This window comes from Festucalex cinctus, chromosome 14 (assembly GCF_051991245.1).
Source record: "Festucalex cinctus isolate MCC-2025b chromosome 14, RoL_Fcin_1.0, whole genome shotgun sequence".
In the NCBI taxonomy this organism is placed as follows: domain Eukaryota; kingdom Metazoa; phylum Chordata; class Actinopteri; order Syngnathiformes; family Syngnathidae; genus Festucalex; species Festucalex cinctus.
The window spans coordinates 15,788,646-15,803,568 of record NC_135424.1 but is presented as its reverse complement, the minus strand read 5'-3'; the positions used below and the strand labels follow the sequence as shown (position 1 = coordinate 15,803,568).

At 41.9% G+C, this 14,923-nt stretch overlaps 1 protein-coding gene across 10 annotated transcripts in view; it reads right to left on the bottom strand.

Moving 5' to 3' along the window:
• tacc2 (transforming, acidic coiled-coil containing protein 2) overlaps positions 1-14,923 on the bottom strand; it is a 56,301-nt gene that overhangs the window by 16,053 nt on the left and 25,325 nt on the right. For 9 of the 10 annotated variants that reach the window (XM_077496078.1, XM_077496070.1, XM_077496071.1 and 6 more), the window contains 3 exons: positions 14,227-14,418; positions 4,535-4,635; positions 39-1,362 (listed from right to left, as the gene is read on the bottom strand). In XM_077496078.1, coding sequence (XP_077352204.1) covers positions 39-1,362; positions 4,535-4,635; positions 14,227-14,418 — 1,617 coding nt within the window. The remainder of the gene's footprint in view (positions 1-38; positions 1,363-4,534; positions 4,636-14,226; positions 14,419-14,923) is intronic. The other variant, XM_077496075.1, reaches the window with a different exon arrangement.

The window sequence follows — 14,923 nt, the reverse complement described above, 5'->3', positions numbered from 1 at the left end:
GTTTCATTCAAACTCATGTTAAATGTCAGCACACTTACGATTTGATGGGAGTTTTCTTCTTTTTGGCTGGTTTGTTCTGATTTGGATCCTCCAGCTCGCCAATATTGTCATTGTCGTTTTCCATGTCCTCATTTGACGACAAGTCGAAGGAGGCCGAGGCCTTTGGAGGCGAGTTTGCCATCTTGATGGACGATTTAAAAGGGTCGACTCCGGAGTCGTCAAAATCAAAACTGTAAGATGCTGTCGGAGAGTTGGCCACGGCTGTCTTAGTCAAAAACGGATTATAATTTGGATCGTCCCACTTATTGCAGTCAAAGTCATAAGAACCTCTGGAAATGGGCTTTTCCTTTTTGTTACCATTCTGTTCTGCTGCAAGGTTATTGTCCAGCTGCTCAGTCTGTCCTGGGTGGGCCTTCTTTAACCCCGACTTTGGCTTCCTCAGGGGCATCTTGGCGCCAGGTTTCTTGCCCAGTTTCTTAGGTGGCGGCGTAGCTCCGTGTGATGCCTCACTAGTCTCCTCTGAGTAATCAAACTCCAGCCTCACAGACTCCCTTTTGGGTAGGATAGGTTGCTCTTCGGGGTTGGTAACTGGAGGAGGAAGTTGGCTCACAGTGGGGATAGGGGGACTATCTGGCGGGGTAACAACGGGGGCACACTCAGGGCCTTTACGAGCTAGAACAGGTGAGTTGGCAATGTTACTCCCGCCAGTCTTGAATGGGTCGATGCTCTCAAAGTTGTCTGGATCCCATTTGTAGGATCCACTGGGAGGGATGGGGAGGTTTTCTTTGACAGGATGAGATGCAAGATGGTTCTCCTCCTGACACAAGGGTAAGGCAGGAACAGCTGATTCCGTAAGAGTGTTTTCTTCCGGTAGTGGCGGTGGAGTGTCCACACGGGTTTTTCTACTTTTTCTGAGGGTTCCTGCAGGACTTCCACCTTCTGCAGGACTTCCACTTTCCTTCCCTTCCTGAGTCACAGTTCGCTTAATGGTCTCTGGGGTGCTACTAGTCGAACTTGGCCTCTCCGGGTTGGAGTTCTGCCTCAGGAGAGGCTTCTTCTTCACAGATCCAGGCCGGACTTTCCTGGGCCTGCGGAGCGTCCCGGGGTTACTCTCTGTGCCTACGCTGAAGGATTCCGAATGCGGGCGGAAGCCTTGCGTTACAGATCCATCCAAAGCAGAGGTGTCAAGTTCTCCACCCTGGAGGCTGAGGGAACGGGTGAGCGGTTGACTTGTTGACTCGGAGGCAAAATGTTCAAAGTTGTAGGTGCCACTGGCAGCGATTGGCCTGTCTTCATCGAAAACAACGGCAAGCGGCTCGAGAATCAAGTCAGAGGAGTGTGCACTGACGCAGATGTCGTCTCCTGAGAAAGAAGAATAGACCACCATCATCAAGATTTTTGTTCTGTTGTTCAGCATAAAATGCCATTGAAATTACAATTATCAGTTGATGTGATGCTCCAGCCTAAGCCATGTCTAATATAAAATTTGGTGCCATCTTGTGGCCATGGAACTGTGTTTTTTTTTTTTTTTAAAGAGCTCAGAATTGTTCATTCGGTAGTCTTACCGATTCAACGTCTTGTCATCATTGCTCTTTTTTTTTTTTTTTTGTGTATATGTGTGCGTGCGTTTGCGTGCGTGCGTGCGTTTGCGTGCGTGCGTGCGTGCGTGCAAATACGTATAAATTTATACTCATTCATTCACCTAAAACCTTATAAATATCCCATTACCCTTCGCCTTAACCAGGTACTTCAGAATCTTGCCAGAGTCGTGAGGTTTAAATGGTCAGGAGACCAGAGAAAAGGTCAGAAAAAAAAAGAAATAAAGAGAAAAGAAAGGTAAATCAAAGTGAAATCCAGCACCGACCAAACACTTCCTGCCTTCCCCATGATTACAAAATCAAAGTCTTACGCCAACCCCGGAAGCCTCTAAATTCCAGCAAATTTAGCGAGATCTCAAGAGCCCAGAGGAAAAACTAAAGAGAGGAAGGAGGGAAGGATCGATAAGGCAGAGTGAGATCCATAGAAGCCAGTACATCCAATCCATCAAGGTGAAGTCCAGCACCAACAAGACCCCTCCTGCGTGGTTACAAAACCAGAGTCTTATGCCAACCCCAGAAACCTCATACTTCTAATAAATTAAGATCTCAAGTGACCAGAGGAAAAACTAAAGAGAGGAAGGAGGGAAGGATAGATAAAGCAAAGTGAGAACCACAGACACCAGCACCAACTGATTCAAGGGGCTGTGGGAGGGAGAGGGTACTTCCGTTGAGTTTCAGTAGATGCTGGTGCGACGGATCTGGCATGCATAAGGACCACCACCAAAGAAAGAAGCCGTCAACCGCGGTCCAGCAAAGCGAGCACTCCCCCCCCCCCCCCCCCGGAATCCCCAGGCCGCGGCAGCACCAAGGCCACCCCCAAGCCACCCGAGCGGACACCGGTCGGCGAGCCGACCCAGACACCCGGAACACCCCCGCCCCAGCCCCGGCCCACACCCCCGAGCCCAAGGCCGCAGAACGAGGCCCAGCGGGCCCCCACAGCGCCCCACCGGTACCCAGCCCCCATCCCCCCACGACCCCCCCGCACCCCACCCAAACCCGCCATCCACCACGACCCAGGCCCCACCACCCCCGACCCCCAAACCCCCGAACACACCCCGACCCCCAGCACCCAACCCCCCACCCACCCATACCTCCACCCCCCCCAAACAAGCCGCCCCCCCCCCGACGGCCGCCACCCCCCCCCGCGAACCCGGCCCCCCGCGAGAACCCCCCACCCCCCCGGAAACCGGCACCGGGCAGCAGCGCAGAGAGGGAAGATGTGCCCACCCCACCTCCAGCCGCGCGAGATTTGCACAGCGGCGGGAGGGGGGAAGCAGAGGAGGAAGCACCAGGGGAGAAGGCGGAACACCAGAACACCGAGCCCGGTGGGGAGAGGCCCCGGTCGTCACGCCAGAGTACTAGTGACACCTAACCCTGTTACTGAGTCCGCCAGCTCGCCGACTGGCGAGCTCTACCCTTACACCGTGAATGTGGCCCCACCCAGTGTATATACAAGTGTGTGCGTGTGGTGCATTAAAATTGGGAGCAGGTGAGTCGGAGCAGAGGGAAAAAAATTTCCCCTACTCCGACACACCCGTATCCCCCCCCAAAAAATGAATATGTATATGTGTGGTGCATTAAAAAAGGGAATGGAGGGACAAAGTGGTGGGGCAGGGACACAAATGGGGGGGACCACAGCGCTGCCAGGCACTGCAGTCCATCCCCTCTGATGGCTCCCCGCCCCAACTCACCCCTCCCCTTGGACGTGAGGTGCATTAAAATTGGGGCCATGGAACTGTGTTGATGTGAGCGAAAGAGTTTAGACAATCTATAGAAAAAAAGCAGGCGGTCACCATCTTGTGTTATCAATAGGAACCCAGTCAGCAAATTTGGTGTGGCCCAGTGGTGGGCCACATAAGGCACTTGCACTTGGCCCACATACCGCGATGAATTACGGTCCTTTGGTGGTCCACATCCGGCATCCACCATGTGGGCCACACGTGGGCCTTATGTGGCCCACATGGTGGATGCCGGATGTGTCCCAGCATAGGGCCAGCTGTGGTTATAAAATTTGGCTCATATGTGGGCCACAAAAGGCCCACATGGTGGATGCCGGATGTGGGCCACCAAAGGACCGTAATTCATCGTGGTATGTGGGCCAAGTACAAGTGCCTTATGTGGCCCACCACTGGGCCACACCAAATTTGCTGACTGGGAAATTACAAATCTTTTTGTTTGGGTGTCAATTGCGCATGGATTTTTGCTATATCCTCCACAAACAGCCATGATTCACTGTAGTTAATGCAGAGCAGTGGTTCAACTATAAAATGAATTTGGACTAATGAAGATAATACTGATTACCCAAATATGCGATTGGCTGGCAATCAGCCCAGGGCCAGCTGAGATAGGCTCCAGCACCCCCGTGACCCTTGTGTGGAATAAGCGGTCAAGAAAATGGATGGATGGATGGATGGATGGATTACCCAAATAGTGTTGAGTTACTCTATGAGAATATCCTCATTGTGCTCTTTAGTACACAAATTATTGCACCCCCTGAATTTTGCATACCAACGCAGTGCCACGCGAATGACTGAGTGAAAAATGTTTGAGTAATTGGGTTGATCTAATTTGTTACATATGTTAGATATGTATAATGGAACTTCGTTTTTGCTTGTCTCGAACGCTGTATAGTGGCTAAATTTGGTGACAAAGAATCTACAATGATCTATTTTGTGTATTTATAGTAAGTAGTTGACATTATTAAACAATTTTTTTTAAATATAGAAGTATTACTCTTTGCAATTCTGCTTGATGAGATTGTTGACATAAAATGACAAATCTACTAAAATAAATGAACAATAGACACACACGTGGACTCTTATTATAAAAAAAAAGAAGAAAGAAATTACAGTTTATTTCCACTAGGTGGTGCAAGCGGATACCCATTTTTGCCTACTTCGACTAGCTTTATGCTTTTTTTTTTTCTTTTTACTGACCTTTGTCATCAGTGGTTGCGAATTGGTTCTGTGGATCTGCAGGAGCCTTCACTGGAGTTGTCGATTCAGGAGTCTCGAATGCTCCATCTGAGTCAGAGCTCCTGCAACAAAAAAACCAATCGCATACTGATTCAATGCTGCTATGAATCATTCTGACATCACCATAATCGTGAAATAGTGGTCATTCATGGTTTACCGGAACAGTATTAACCAATATTTTTGTGTATTAATTTGGAGTGCACATGCAAAATGTCAGGTGTGGGAGGCAATGATAGAAAGATGAATAAAAAAGATTAGACTTTCCTCAGTATCAGACATTCCTTCAAAAGAACAACCCGTTTGTTATTCAACAGCACGTGTGTCTCTCGCATCCCATCCTGTCTCACCTCTGTCTGACCAGCGCCCCTGCAGTCTTAATCATGTCGTCATGATGTGAGCTCCAGGAGAGACGGCGGAACGGCCCGAAAGCCGGATCCAAGTCTGGGCTGCCTGCTGCCCCTCCCAGCAGCGTGTCCCAGCCCCAGCGAGCCCACTGCAGTGGAGACAGAGCCTGCCACGCACTCACCGCCATAACGTCCAAAAGACGACTGCCGGTGTCTGACACACAGGTAGACGCCCACCCGTCTGCTACGCACAAGATCTCTTCCACTGTGATTTGCAATATTCAGCTCTCTTCTTTCTGATCAACGGTCTCAGTCTTTCTATATATATCATAAACAGTGATTATCCATAAGCACCAGTCATGAGCAAAAGATGTCTTCCCATCCGAGTGAGCCTGTCTGCAGACTGCTTGCACTCTCTCAGCCTTCCTCTCTTCATCGACTTTCCCCCTCCCTGCCCGTCTCCCACTTCCAGCATTTTGCTCAATCTACAATTCATTTCCATTTAAAATGCTATGCTGAAGTTACCATGGGCACAGACCAGCTCCATAAGCAATTGAATATACTATATTGTAGCTAGTACGGCTAGTGCTACACAACTTCAACCGCATGAGAAAACCATTTTATAACATCAATTTGTACAAGACAACACAGCAAAAGATGGAGTTCCACAGTCAAATAGTGTATATGAAAATGTCATGAGGAAACGAAACCAAACAGAATGTTAAAGGGGAAGTCAACCCCCCCCCAAAAAAAAATTCCTGACAATAATATGTTATACAGTATGTGACCTCACTAGTCTGAACATGACATTCTGATTAATATTACATTTGTGGAATATGAGTTAAGTATCAAAATCAAGCCGTTCAGGTAACAACCAATTACAGCTCAGCTTCTGAAAACAGGCCAGCTGTGATTGGGTTATTGCCTAACCAACTGTGATGTCATCTGATTTTATCATCTCTGTTGATTTTTATTATTTTTGCTTGATTTTATGCGTCCTAGTTTAGTATGGGGGCGGGAATTTCTAAGCTTTATGCTTCTTCCTGCCAGCCCTTTTTCTTTTCGGTTATTATATGTCAAAATTGTATGATGTAATGTTTGATTGTCACAATGCTGTCCGAAAGGAAAAATGAACAATAAATCAATCAATCTTCAGTTGATAGTAAGTGGCAAAATGGCTGCCCCCTAAAAAGGCTGGATTTTGGTTCATAATTCATATTCCACAAATGTAATATTAATCAGAATGTCATATTTAGACGAGTAAAGTCACATCTAACATATCTTTGTCAAGAAATGTTTGAGGTTGACTTACACTTTAAAGCTCCTTCTAAATTTCAACAACCATTTATTTACATTTACGTTCCATTACTAGAAGTGAGTGAAGTAGTCAATGTATATTTATTAGATATAGTAGAATATATTAACAAATCTTGCTGGTGATTTATTTAGATTAATTATCTAACCATCCACAAGAAATCTTATCCAAGCTGATCCTTATTTCAATGCTCAATTTGTCTCCTTTGAGGCACCCTTTTCCCTGAGGTTGCCATGGTAACTATGGGGTTGCCACCATGTTTAATGATGGTGGGGGGAAACTGTCTGGCTCCACGTTGCACACATATACATGCATCGGCGAACAGACAAACTAACATGGACCTGCAAAGTGTGTCAAATCAATACATTTTAAGATTTCATTTTTCAATTCTTTTTAGTACACTGTTGGTGAAAAATAAATACTAATTCTGTGCTTATTTCGTGTTGTAATGTAATCTTGCAGACCAAATATGGCCACAGGAAAGATAGCATGTGGGTGAACGTTGTGTCAGCGGACGGGGATAACCCGAAACAAACAGAGCAGCAGCCAATGTTGTGAGCGAAGACAGCCTGCCTGCCTAGAGACAGACGCTTTGTGGTGGGAGGGGCCGGGCTTCAGGCAGACAGAAGATGCGCAGTACCTAGCCAAATCCACAGAGCTGGAAATTAGACCTGAAAATCTAACAAATATTTGATCTGCTTCAAGATGGAAGCCAATGACAAGAGGATGGAAGAGATGATACCTGCCATTTTTTTTTCATACTGATTGACTGATCCCGCAAATCTGATGGTCGATACCTTCATCCCATTTCACTGCTCTTTTTTTTTTCTCTTTATTTCCTTACTTTTCTCTTATGTTCTTCCTTACACACTATATTATCTCTCCATTATTTTTCCCGTCAATCAGCCATCTCTTCTCACCCTGTTTTGTTTGTGATACAACAGATGACAGGGACAAAAAAAAAATATTACTGCTACCAATTTCATTGATCAATTATTATTATTAGGGGTGTTAAAAAAATCGATTCGGTAATATATCGCGATATTACACCGCGCAATTCTCGAATCGATTCAATAGGTGGCCGAATCGATTTTAAATATCCATTTTTGATGGAAAAATATTCACTAAAACGTCTTAGGGTTCACGCCTGAAGCATGGACGAATGTTATGTTAATGGAACATTAAGCCTTAATATTTTATTTCACTGCTGTTCAAACATGAAACAGATTACAACCTGTATAAGACTGAAGTTTTAGATAAATAAATAAAACATTTTCATACAAATCTTACACTTTACAAGTATACTGATTCGTATTTTCTAAATTTAAATAAAAAAAATCACAACAATCGACTCATAGATTTTTATCAGGATTAATCGGTATCGTATCGAATCGTGACCTATGAATCGTGATACGAATCGAATCGTCAGGTACTAGGCAATTCACACCCCTAATTATTATTATTATTATCATTATTATTATTAACTATCATTAATTTATAAATTGAAATGGCCAAAAATTACATAGCGAGTAAAGATAACAATATACATGATTTCCTGTTTTACATATACTGAGCTAATTTAGCTCTACAACTATACAACAAATTGAGTAGACTGAGTAGAGTTAATACAAATAATACAATTAAAATATATTTTAAAAAATATTAAATATTCAAATTGAACAAATAAGTATGTAAAATGAGCAAGTATGTATGTAAAATATAGCTATAAAAATCTGTACAACTGTAGCTATACTGTACTGTATGTATGACTATGTGAAGCCCTTTGTGAGAAATAAAATTAAAAAAATTGATAACTGATATTTACTTATTACTTACTTAATATAGTCATGGTACATCCAGTCCATTTTAAAAATCAAATGCGTGGCCCCTGGGCACAAATTTTTGCCTTCTGTATTAGTGGGTGCTCCTAAAACTGAGGCATGCATAGTATAGTAATAGTAAACAGCAACAGCATCAGTATTAGAGATTTCAAATTGCACTACGTGTTGGTTTAAATCTGTCCATTCTTCACTTCACTGTACTGTACTTGACCAGCAGAGGGCGCTACTGTTTTATTGTGACCCTTTGCAATAGTGTTCAGAAAAGTAATGATGGTGTTATGGAAATTGTACTATCTATGAAACAGCAATTTTGTTTTGAGAAGGAAAAATTAATTCTTTGTACTGGTGTCATTTTGGTGAGCAGGGCACAGCACAAATAGGTTTAGTCAGCTGTAATCAAATGCAGTTGATAAAGAATATATATTAAAAAATAAAGAAAGAAAAAGTCACCCAGAATTTTTTTAAACGGTTTCCCACCCATAAAATACCAAATCCAGAATAATTCTCAAAACAATGAAGCAACCCAGTAATCCCACATCCCCTAATCTGACATATTGAGAGCTGACAGATGGCACATTAAATACAACAGTGTTGCATGAGAAGTAAGGAGAGGGTTAAAAAGATTACCATTATGATAATGAGATCAGATTCAAGGTACAGGAACACAATTCCCAACATCCATCACAACACAGTAACTCTTATTTTGGATCCTGACTTACTTCTGTCAAATAAAAACACAAGAAAACACATTCTCACCTAATTTATTACTGGGTGCTTTCTTCACAGTAAATGGTGATGTGAAACTCACACAACCATCCACCAAAAAGAAGTGACTAAAAATCTTCAGTCCATATTTAGCAGCGCTTTCCTGTGCTAAATCATTCATCCCTACATTATAAAAGACACCTCCCCCATCTCACTGCACGGGTCCTTGCTCCCCAGCGCAGAAGTGTCTGAGCTATAAATAAAACTAAGTGGAGCGTTCTTGCCTGGTCTCTAACTCTCTCCTTCAGTCCTGTTCCTGCACACCGTGCTCCATTTCTACACTGGCTCTGTCCTGCTCCCCCCACCGTGAACTCATCGGCTCCATCTGGCTTCCATAGTCCACAGATAGATGATTCACATGTGCAAGTGACAGCGCATGTGCGCTCAGCCTTTTATTCACATCACAAACCCAAATGACAACAAAGATCTGTTTGCTGCTCCATACAACCTGCGTAACAAAAGAAAGTAGAAGCTTGAGACTCACATGTGTTCTTGTGTAGGACAGATAGTCTGTCCTTGCTCCATGGATTCGTTGGCTCCCATTCTCGGCTACCTCTGCACCCCCTCACCTGTGCCTGCACTTCAGCCACTGTCCACATCCACCTGCTCCCTGGAAAACTCCTTCTTGCGTTTGTTGTGATCCTTGCCAGCAGAGGCGAGCGCCAGCTCCGAACGCTGCACTGCAGAAAATGACCTCGTCCCGCTCCTCGCATCGAATCACCGGATGATTAAATGCTCGTCAATTTATGCATCGCTCATCCTCATCTCCCGCACATGTTATAGACAAGACCTTTTTCCCCATGTAGATCATTTTGTCAAATGATGTTGAAGCATTAAAGTCCACGGGTAGACTAATCCACAAGGATGCAATAACAATCCAGCTTTCTTGTGGTCTTGTATGTGTGTATGAGGTGCCTCTGTTTGAGCTGTGATGCTGCACACACTGCCTCCTCCCCCTTCTCTTCCTTTTGACACCCCCCACAGCAGCAGCAGACGCCTGCGCCGTTAAAAAGACAAGCAGCCTTTTTCTAGACGACTACCACAGCCATGCAGGGGGAATCAAACAATAGAATCCCCCTAAACAAACACGGTGGTTTCCTTCAACAGCATCCGTTTGAAATGATGCCTCATGCTTTTGCTTTCCACCTGAATACTCCATTGTCATACAAAACATAATAATACTTTTTCAACACAACCACTGGCATTTCAGAAGTAAACAAAAAGCCTCACACACAATAAAAGTGATGTATTCAACTTTGAGTCAAGCCCAATCCATTGTGTCAGTAATTCTATACCAGTATTCACATACTGTAAGATCCAATTTTGTCATTAGCTTGTCCCTAGTTATTAAAGTAAAAGTGCATATTCTGTTTATATATTAGGGCTGTCAGTTGATTACATTTTTTTTGTCATCGTAATTAATCACACTCTAAATGTACAATCAAATATTTTTTTCCAGGTTTTTCATGCTCTTGCTAATTAACATAAGTGAATAAATATGGTTACCAAATACAAAGGTGGTTGCATCTTTTCAACTATTGATACAGTAATTTTATAGTGTGTAATTTAAGAAGTTATTTGAAGTTAAAAATATATACTAAACAGTTAAAAAGAGTGTAAATCATTGAGTCATACATTTGTGTTGAGGTAAATTTCTGCCACTAGGTGGGATTAGTGTTGGACGTTAGTAACAGGAACAGTGCGTTATTCTTTTACAATTTAGAGCAATTGGAGTTTGGAAAATGAAGCAACTCATGGACTCTAGGCCATCTCTTCATTGTAAATTGCAACTAGTCATCAGTCCCTACAAATAAATATATTTTATCACATTATAATTGCTAAATTGCATTTTTGTGACTCCCTTGCACAACGATACACATGACTGTCTCAGAAAATTAGAATATTGTGATAAAAGTCCGTTATTTTCTGTAATGCAATTAAATAAGCGAAAATGCCATACATTATGGATTCATTAAAAATCAACTGAAATATTGCAAGCCTTTTATTATTTTTTTTAATATTGCTGATTATGGCTTACAGTTTAAGAAAACTCAATTATCCTATCTCAAAATATTGGAATATTTCCTCAGACCAAATTAAAAAAAAAAAAAAAGCCATAATCAGCAATATTAAAACAATAAAAGGCTTGCAATATTTCAGTTGATTTGTAATGAATCCAGAATGTATGGCATTTTTGCTTATTTAATTGCATTACAGAAAATAAAGAACTTTATCACAATATTATAATTTTCTGAGACAGTCCTGTATGTAAAATAAAGCAGAAACAACATTTTTAGTTTTACATAAATGTAAAATTTTAATGGACATTGTATTTAATGTTTTTTTTTTTTTTTAATGCCTTTTAAGGCCTTCATTTCAGCAAAATCCATTTTAAGACTTTTAATGCTTTTGAATGACCCGCAGAAACAACACGTTAGAATGGAATTTAAAATGTGCTTGTACATTAATTCATTTGAATTCTTACTTACGACTTGCCAATACGTTTCAAAATTCACAACACAAATGTGAATGTGAGGCTTTGTTAAATTTACTTTTTTTTTTAAATGCCTCCCATACTAAATCTGAGTGGCATTAGAAGAAACCAGTAATGTATTCAAATTTGTCATTTTTAGGCATCTGCTCTACGAGTCCCATGGGATGAAACAAGAGTAGGAACAAGTTTCAAAAAGTTCCTATTGATTGTCCAAGGAGCCAAAGAGGGGGGATCTGAAATTTAAGGAGGCTGAATCAGTTGTGCATTCATGGGAAGGTGTGTGAATGAAGGTTTACTATACAGCAGAAGAAATTGCCTGGAGCACTTGAAATCTTATGAATATGAATGTTGACATGATGACTGAAACATGAAAATTCGTCAGTTCCACTGTGTTTTTGTTGTTGTTGTTTTTGTCTAAAGGCAGAGGGGGGGTGGGTTGCCTGTAGACCATCCATTAATGGATGTTCAGAGAATATTAACAATTCTGCTCTCAAATGGGCCTCGTGGTCGATTTTTAACAGCCAGAAGGGACAAGAGGAAATGCAACCCCCTCACAGCTGCCCACACGCTCATGCAAAATTATTGATCGACACACCCAGTTCCATGTTCAAAGCATGTAACAAAAGCATGTACTACAGTGGCGCGCTATTCATGAATGAGCTCTGGAGTCTGGAGTCTGGTCTTGCATATGCAAATCAGAGAAAGGAATGAAATATTGAATGCACTTTGAATCTGCATGTTGTTTAGGGGGATTTATAACACGACTCAAGTGAATGCAAGGTCACTATGAACTGCACTAAAAGGCTGTTTGCCACTTGTAATTGGAATAAAAAGGCTTCCAACAAATAGTGAAGAGGCTGACATTCTGTATGCTGTAAGGCCAACTTAAGTACTTGTGACATTACAGTATGATATCATTGCAATTCTGCAGTATATGTAAAGCCAAAGTTAGTAAATAAATGGACTTAAAATGAACCAACATACCAAACTAGCAAGAGGAAAAAAAAAAAACTTGAATTGAAATTTTAATGCGCTCACTGAGTGGAAGCAAATAAGTGAAAGCATGAAGCTAAATGGTTATGTCAGGGGTAGTGGAATAGCTCATAAAAAATACAATATGTAGAGAGAGCTCGTAATGGGGTCACAGAAAAAAAGTAGCACTGATAGTGACATCGAATTCAGCTGTTTTGCAAGTGAAAATGCAAAGGTGCTTTCAGGGAACCTTGGATATCTGAACAACACTGCATGCTGAATATGAACAGCCACTGATGAAGCAAAAGGCTGCCTGTGCTTTTATAGGATAAAATCCTTGAAGCCAGGTTTGAACCGAACATTAACACTACCTCTATTATTATTATTATTATTTTTTACAAATGTATACATTACATTTGTGACATTTTCCAGGGCTTTGTTAGACGAGTTAATGACATCAGCATGGGGAATAATCTAGTTATACATTCAGTATATTGTGACCGTTTTACAGATTTTGCATTTTTTTATTTATTTTTTAAATCTATGAAAACAAGACAAAAATCACAAGGAAATGTTTGGTGAGGGGCTTTACACCCTTAAAACATTTATAGTAAATGTAAAAAATAAATAAATAAAGCTGACTTCCTTGTGGATTTCCCCTATTGCGGGCATTTTCAGAAGACAACCCCAGCGATAAACGAGGGAACAATGCATAGTGATATGTAACCACTTTTGTGTGTATGTGTGCTAGAGGCCGAAAGTAGCAGAAGAGTGGATGTGTTCTGTGAATAAAAGGGTGAGATTCCACCTAGTGGAGGTAAAAAGCACTGCAATGTATAGTGCCTTTTCATGCCAAAAGGTACAGGGCATAATTTGAGTTACAAATCTTTGTGCTCCAGTTTGAAATTGTGCATTTGTAACGCAACTTTCACTGCAAGAAATCCATGACAATATTTATTAGGATGTGGTAGATTCAAGTTACAGATGAATCTGCTTGGTATTATCATTTAGCATCATTATACTACCAGAATGTCAAGTCAAGTCAAGTCATCTTCATTTTCATAGTGCCTCAGTCGTATTAACACAATATCAAAGCCCTAATTGTATAAGAATAAAGTTACAGGTGCAAGAAAACACTTGTTCGTCTAAGTTTAATAAACAATAAAAAAATTTGCAAAGCAGCACCATCCTCAGTATGAACTGTATAATGTTGATTGATTGTGTCAACATTTCCTGAGAAATAAATATCATTCACTTGTCACAATTACACATTGTTTCTGTGGAATACAGCTATATTCAAAATTATATTGTTTACACAGGTATTTGATATTAATTTCCTATTTTGTTTTGTTATCTTTATTCTATATGGTTGCAATTACGAATGCCGACCAGCAGAGGGCAACATTCTCTACTGGGCATTAATGGGCAAAGAAGAGCCACATGCAAGGTGGAAACAACCGTGTTGAGCGAACTTGTGAATAAAACAATATTTTTGTGTGTTTTAGAAACCCAAAATAAAAACCCTTAAAAAATTAATGAGTAGTGACAAATTGATCAAGATTCTTTCTGCACTACGCTACATTTACAAAAGCACAATGTCACAAAACAAATCTTTTGTCCATTTTTTATTTATTTATTTGTTACTTTTTGTGATTGTGAGTATCATATTCTTGGTGTTGTATTTCTTTCTATACAAACACAAAAAAAATAGATTTGATTTCTGATTACAATTGGCTGGATAAGCTAATGGCCAATTTTCCTCAAGCAGCCTAATAAGTACTAGTGTCAGACGGGTACGGCGACCATCTGATCTGAGAGCATGCATGGAAAGCAGCTTAACCCACATCCACACAAACACAAAACATACACAGTTTTGTGACTCTCACACTGAGCAAAAGGATAGTTACTAGAAAAGGTGATACCTTAGAAGGAGGTGGCAAGCTGCAGAGCTTGTGCGGGGGTCGTCAGGAGCTGGAGGAAGAGGAAACCCGTGGGGAGATGCAGGTGGCGTCTTCTCGGGTGAAGGGGGTGCGGGTGGAGGAGTGGGGAGTTCGGTAAGGGGAGCAGGCGGGAGGTGTCTGGGTGAACTCTGGGTGTGCTCAGTGTGGGGGTGTCTGCGGGAGGGGGAACACAGAACATCAACAGACGCCTCTTCTCAAGTGATCCAGACTTACCTCACAACACCTCCGTGACCTCAGCTAAACCAAATATTGACTTGAAGAATGACAAGCTTGCTCAAACCATCCCAAGTACGGTTTTGGGTTCAAACCACATGCAGTTGACTCGCAGTCTTCACCCTCAATAACGTGTGAATCGGGAAGCTCAGCCAAATGTGTCACGCTCGGTCGTAATTGGCCACCTGAGGGACTGGATTTGGCCCTGATCCAGGTTCATCTTATCAGGAGCGCTAGGCTCTAATCCGACAGGCAACGCGATGGACGCCCATGCAGCTGTTAGCACTTGGGACAGGCCTCCTGCTTAGCTCTAAAAATATTCCAGGGAGTCTGCCGAAGTGAAGCATGTTTCGGGTAATGGAGCGTCAGATCGGCTGGGCGAGGATCCCAGCTATGCTAGGTCCTAACTATTCAGTAAAACTTCAAGGAGCTCTTTATTTGTGTT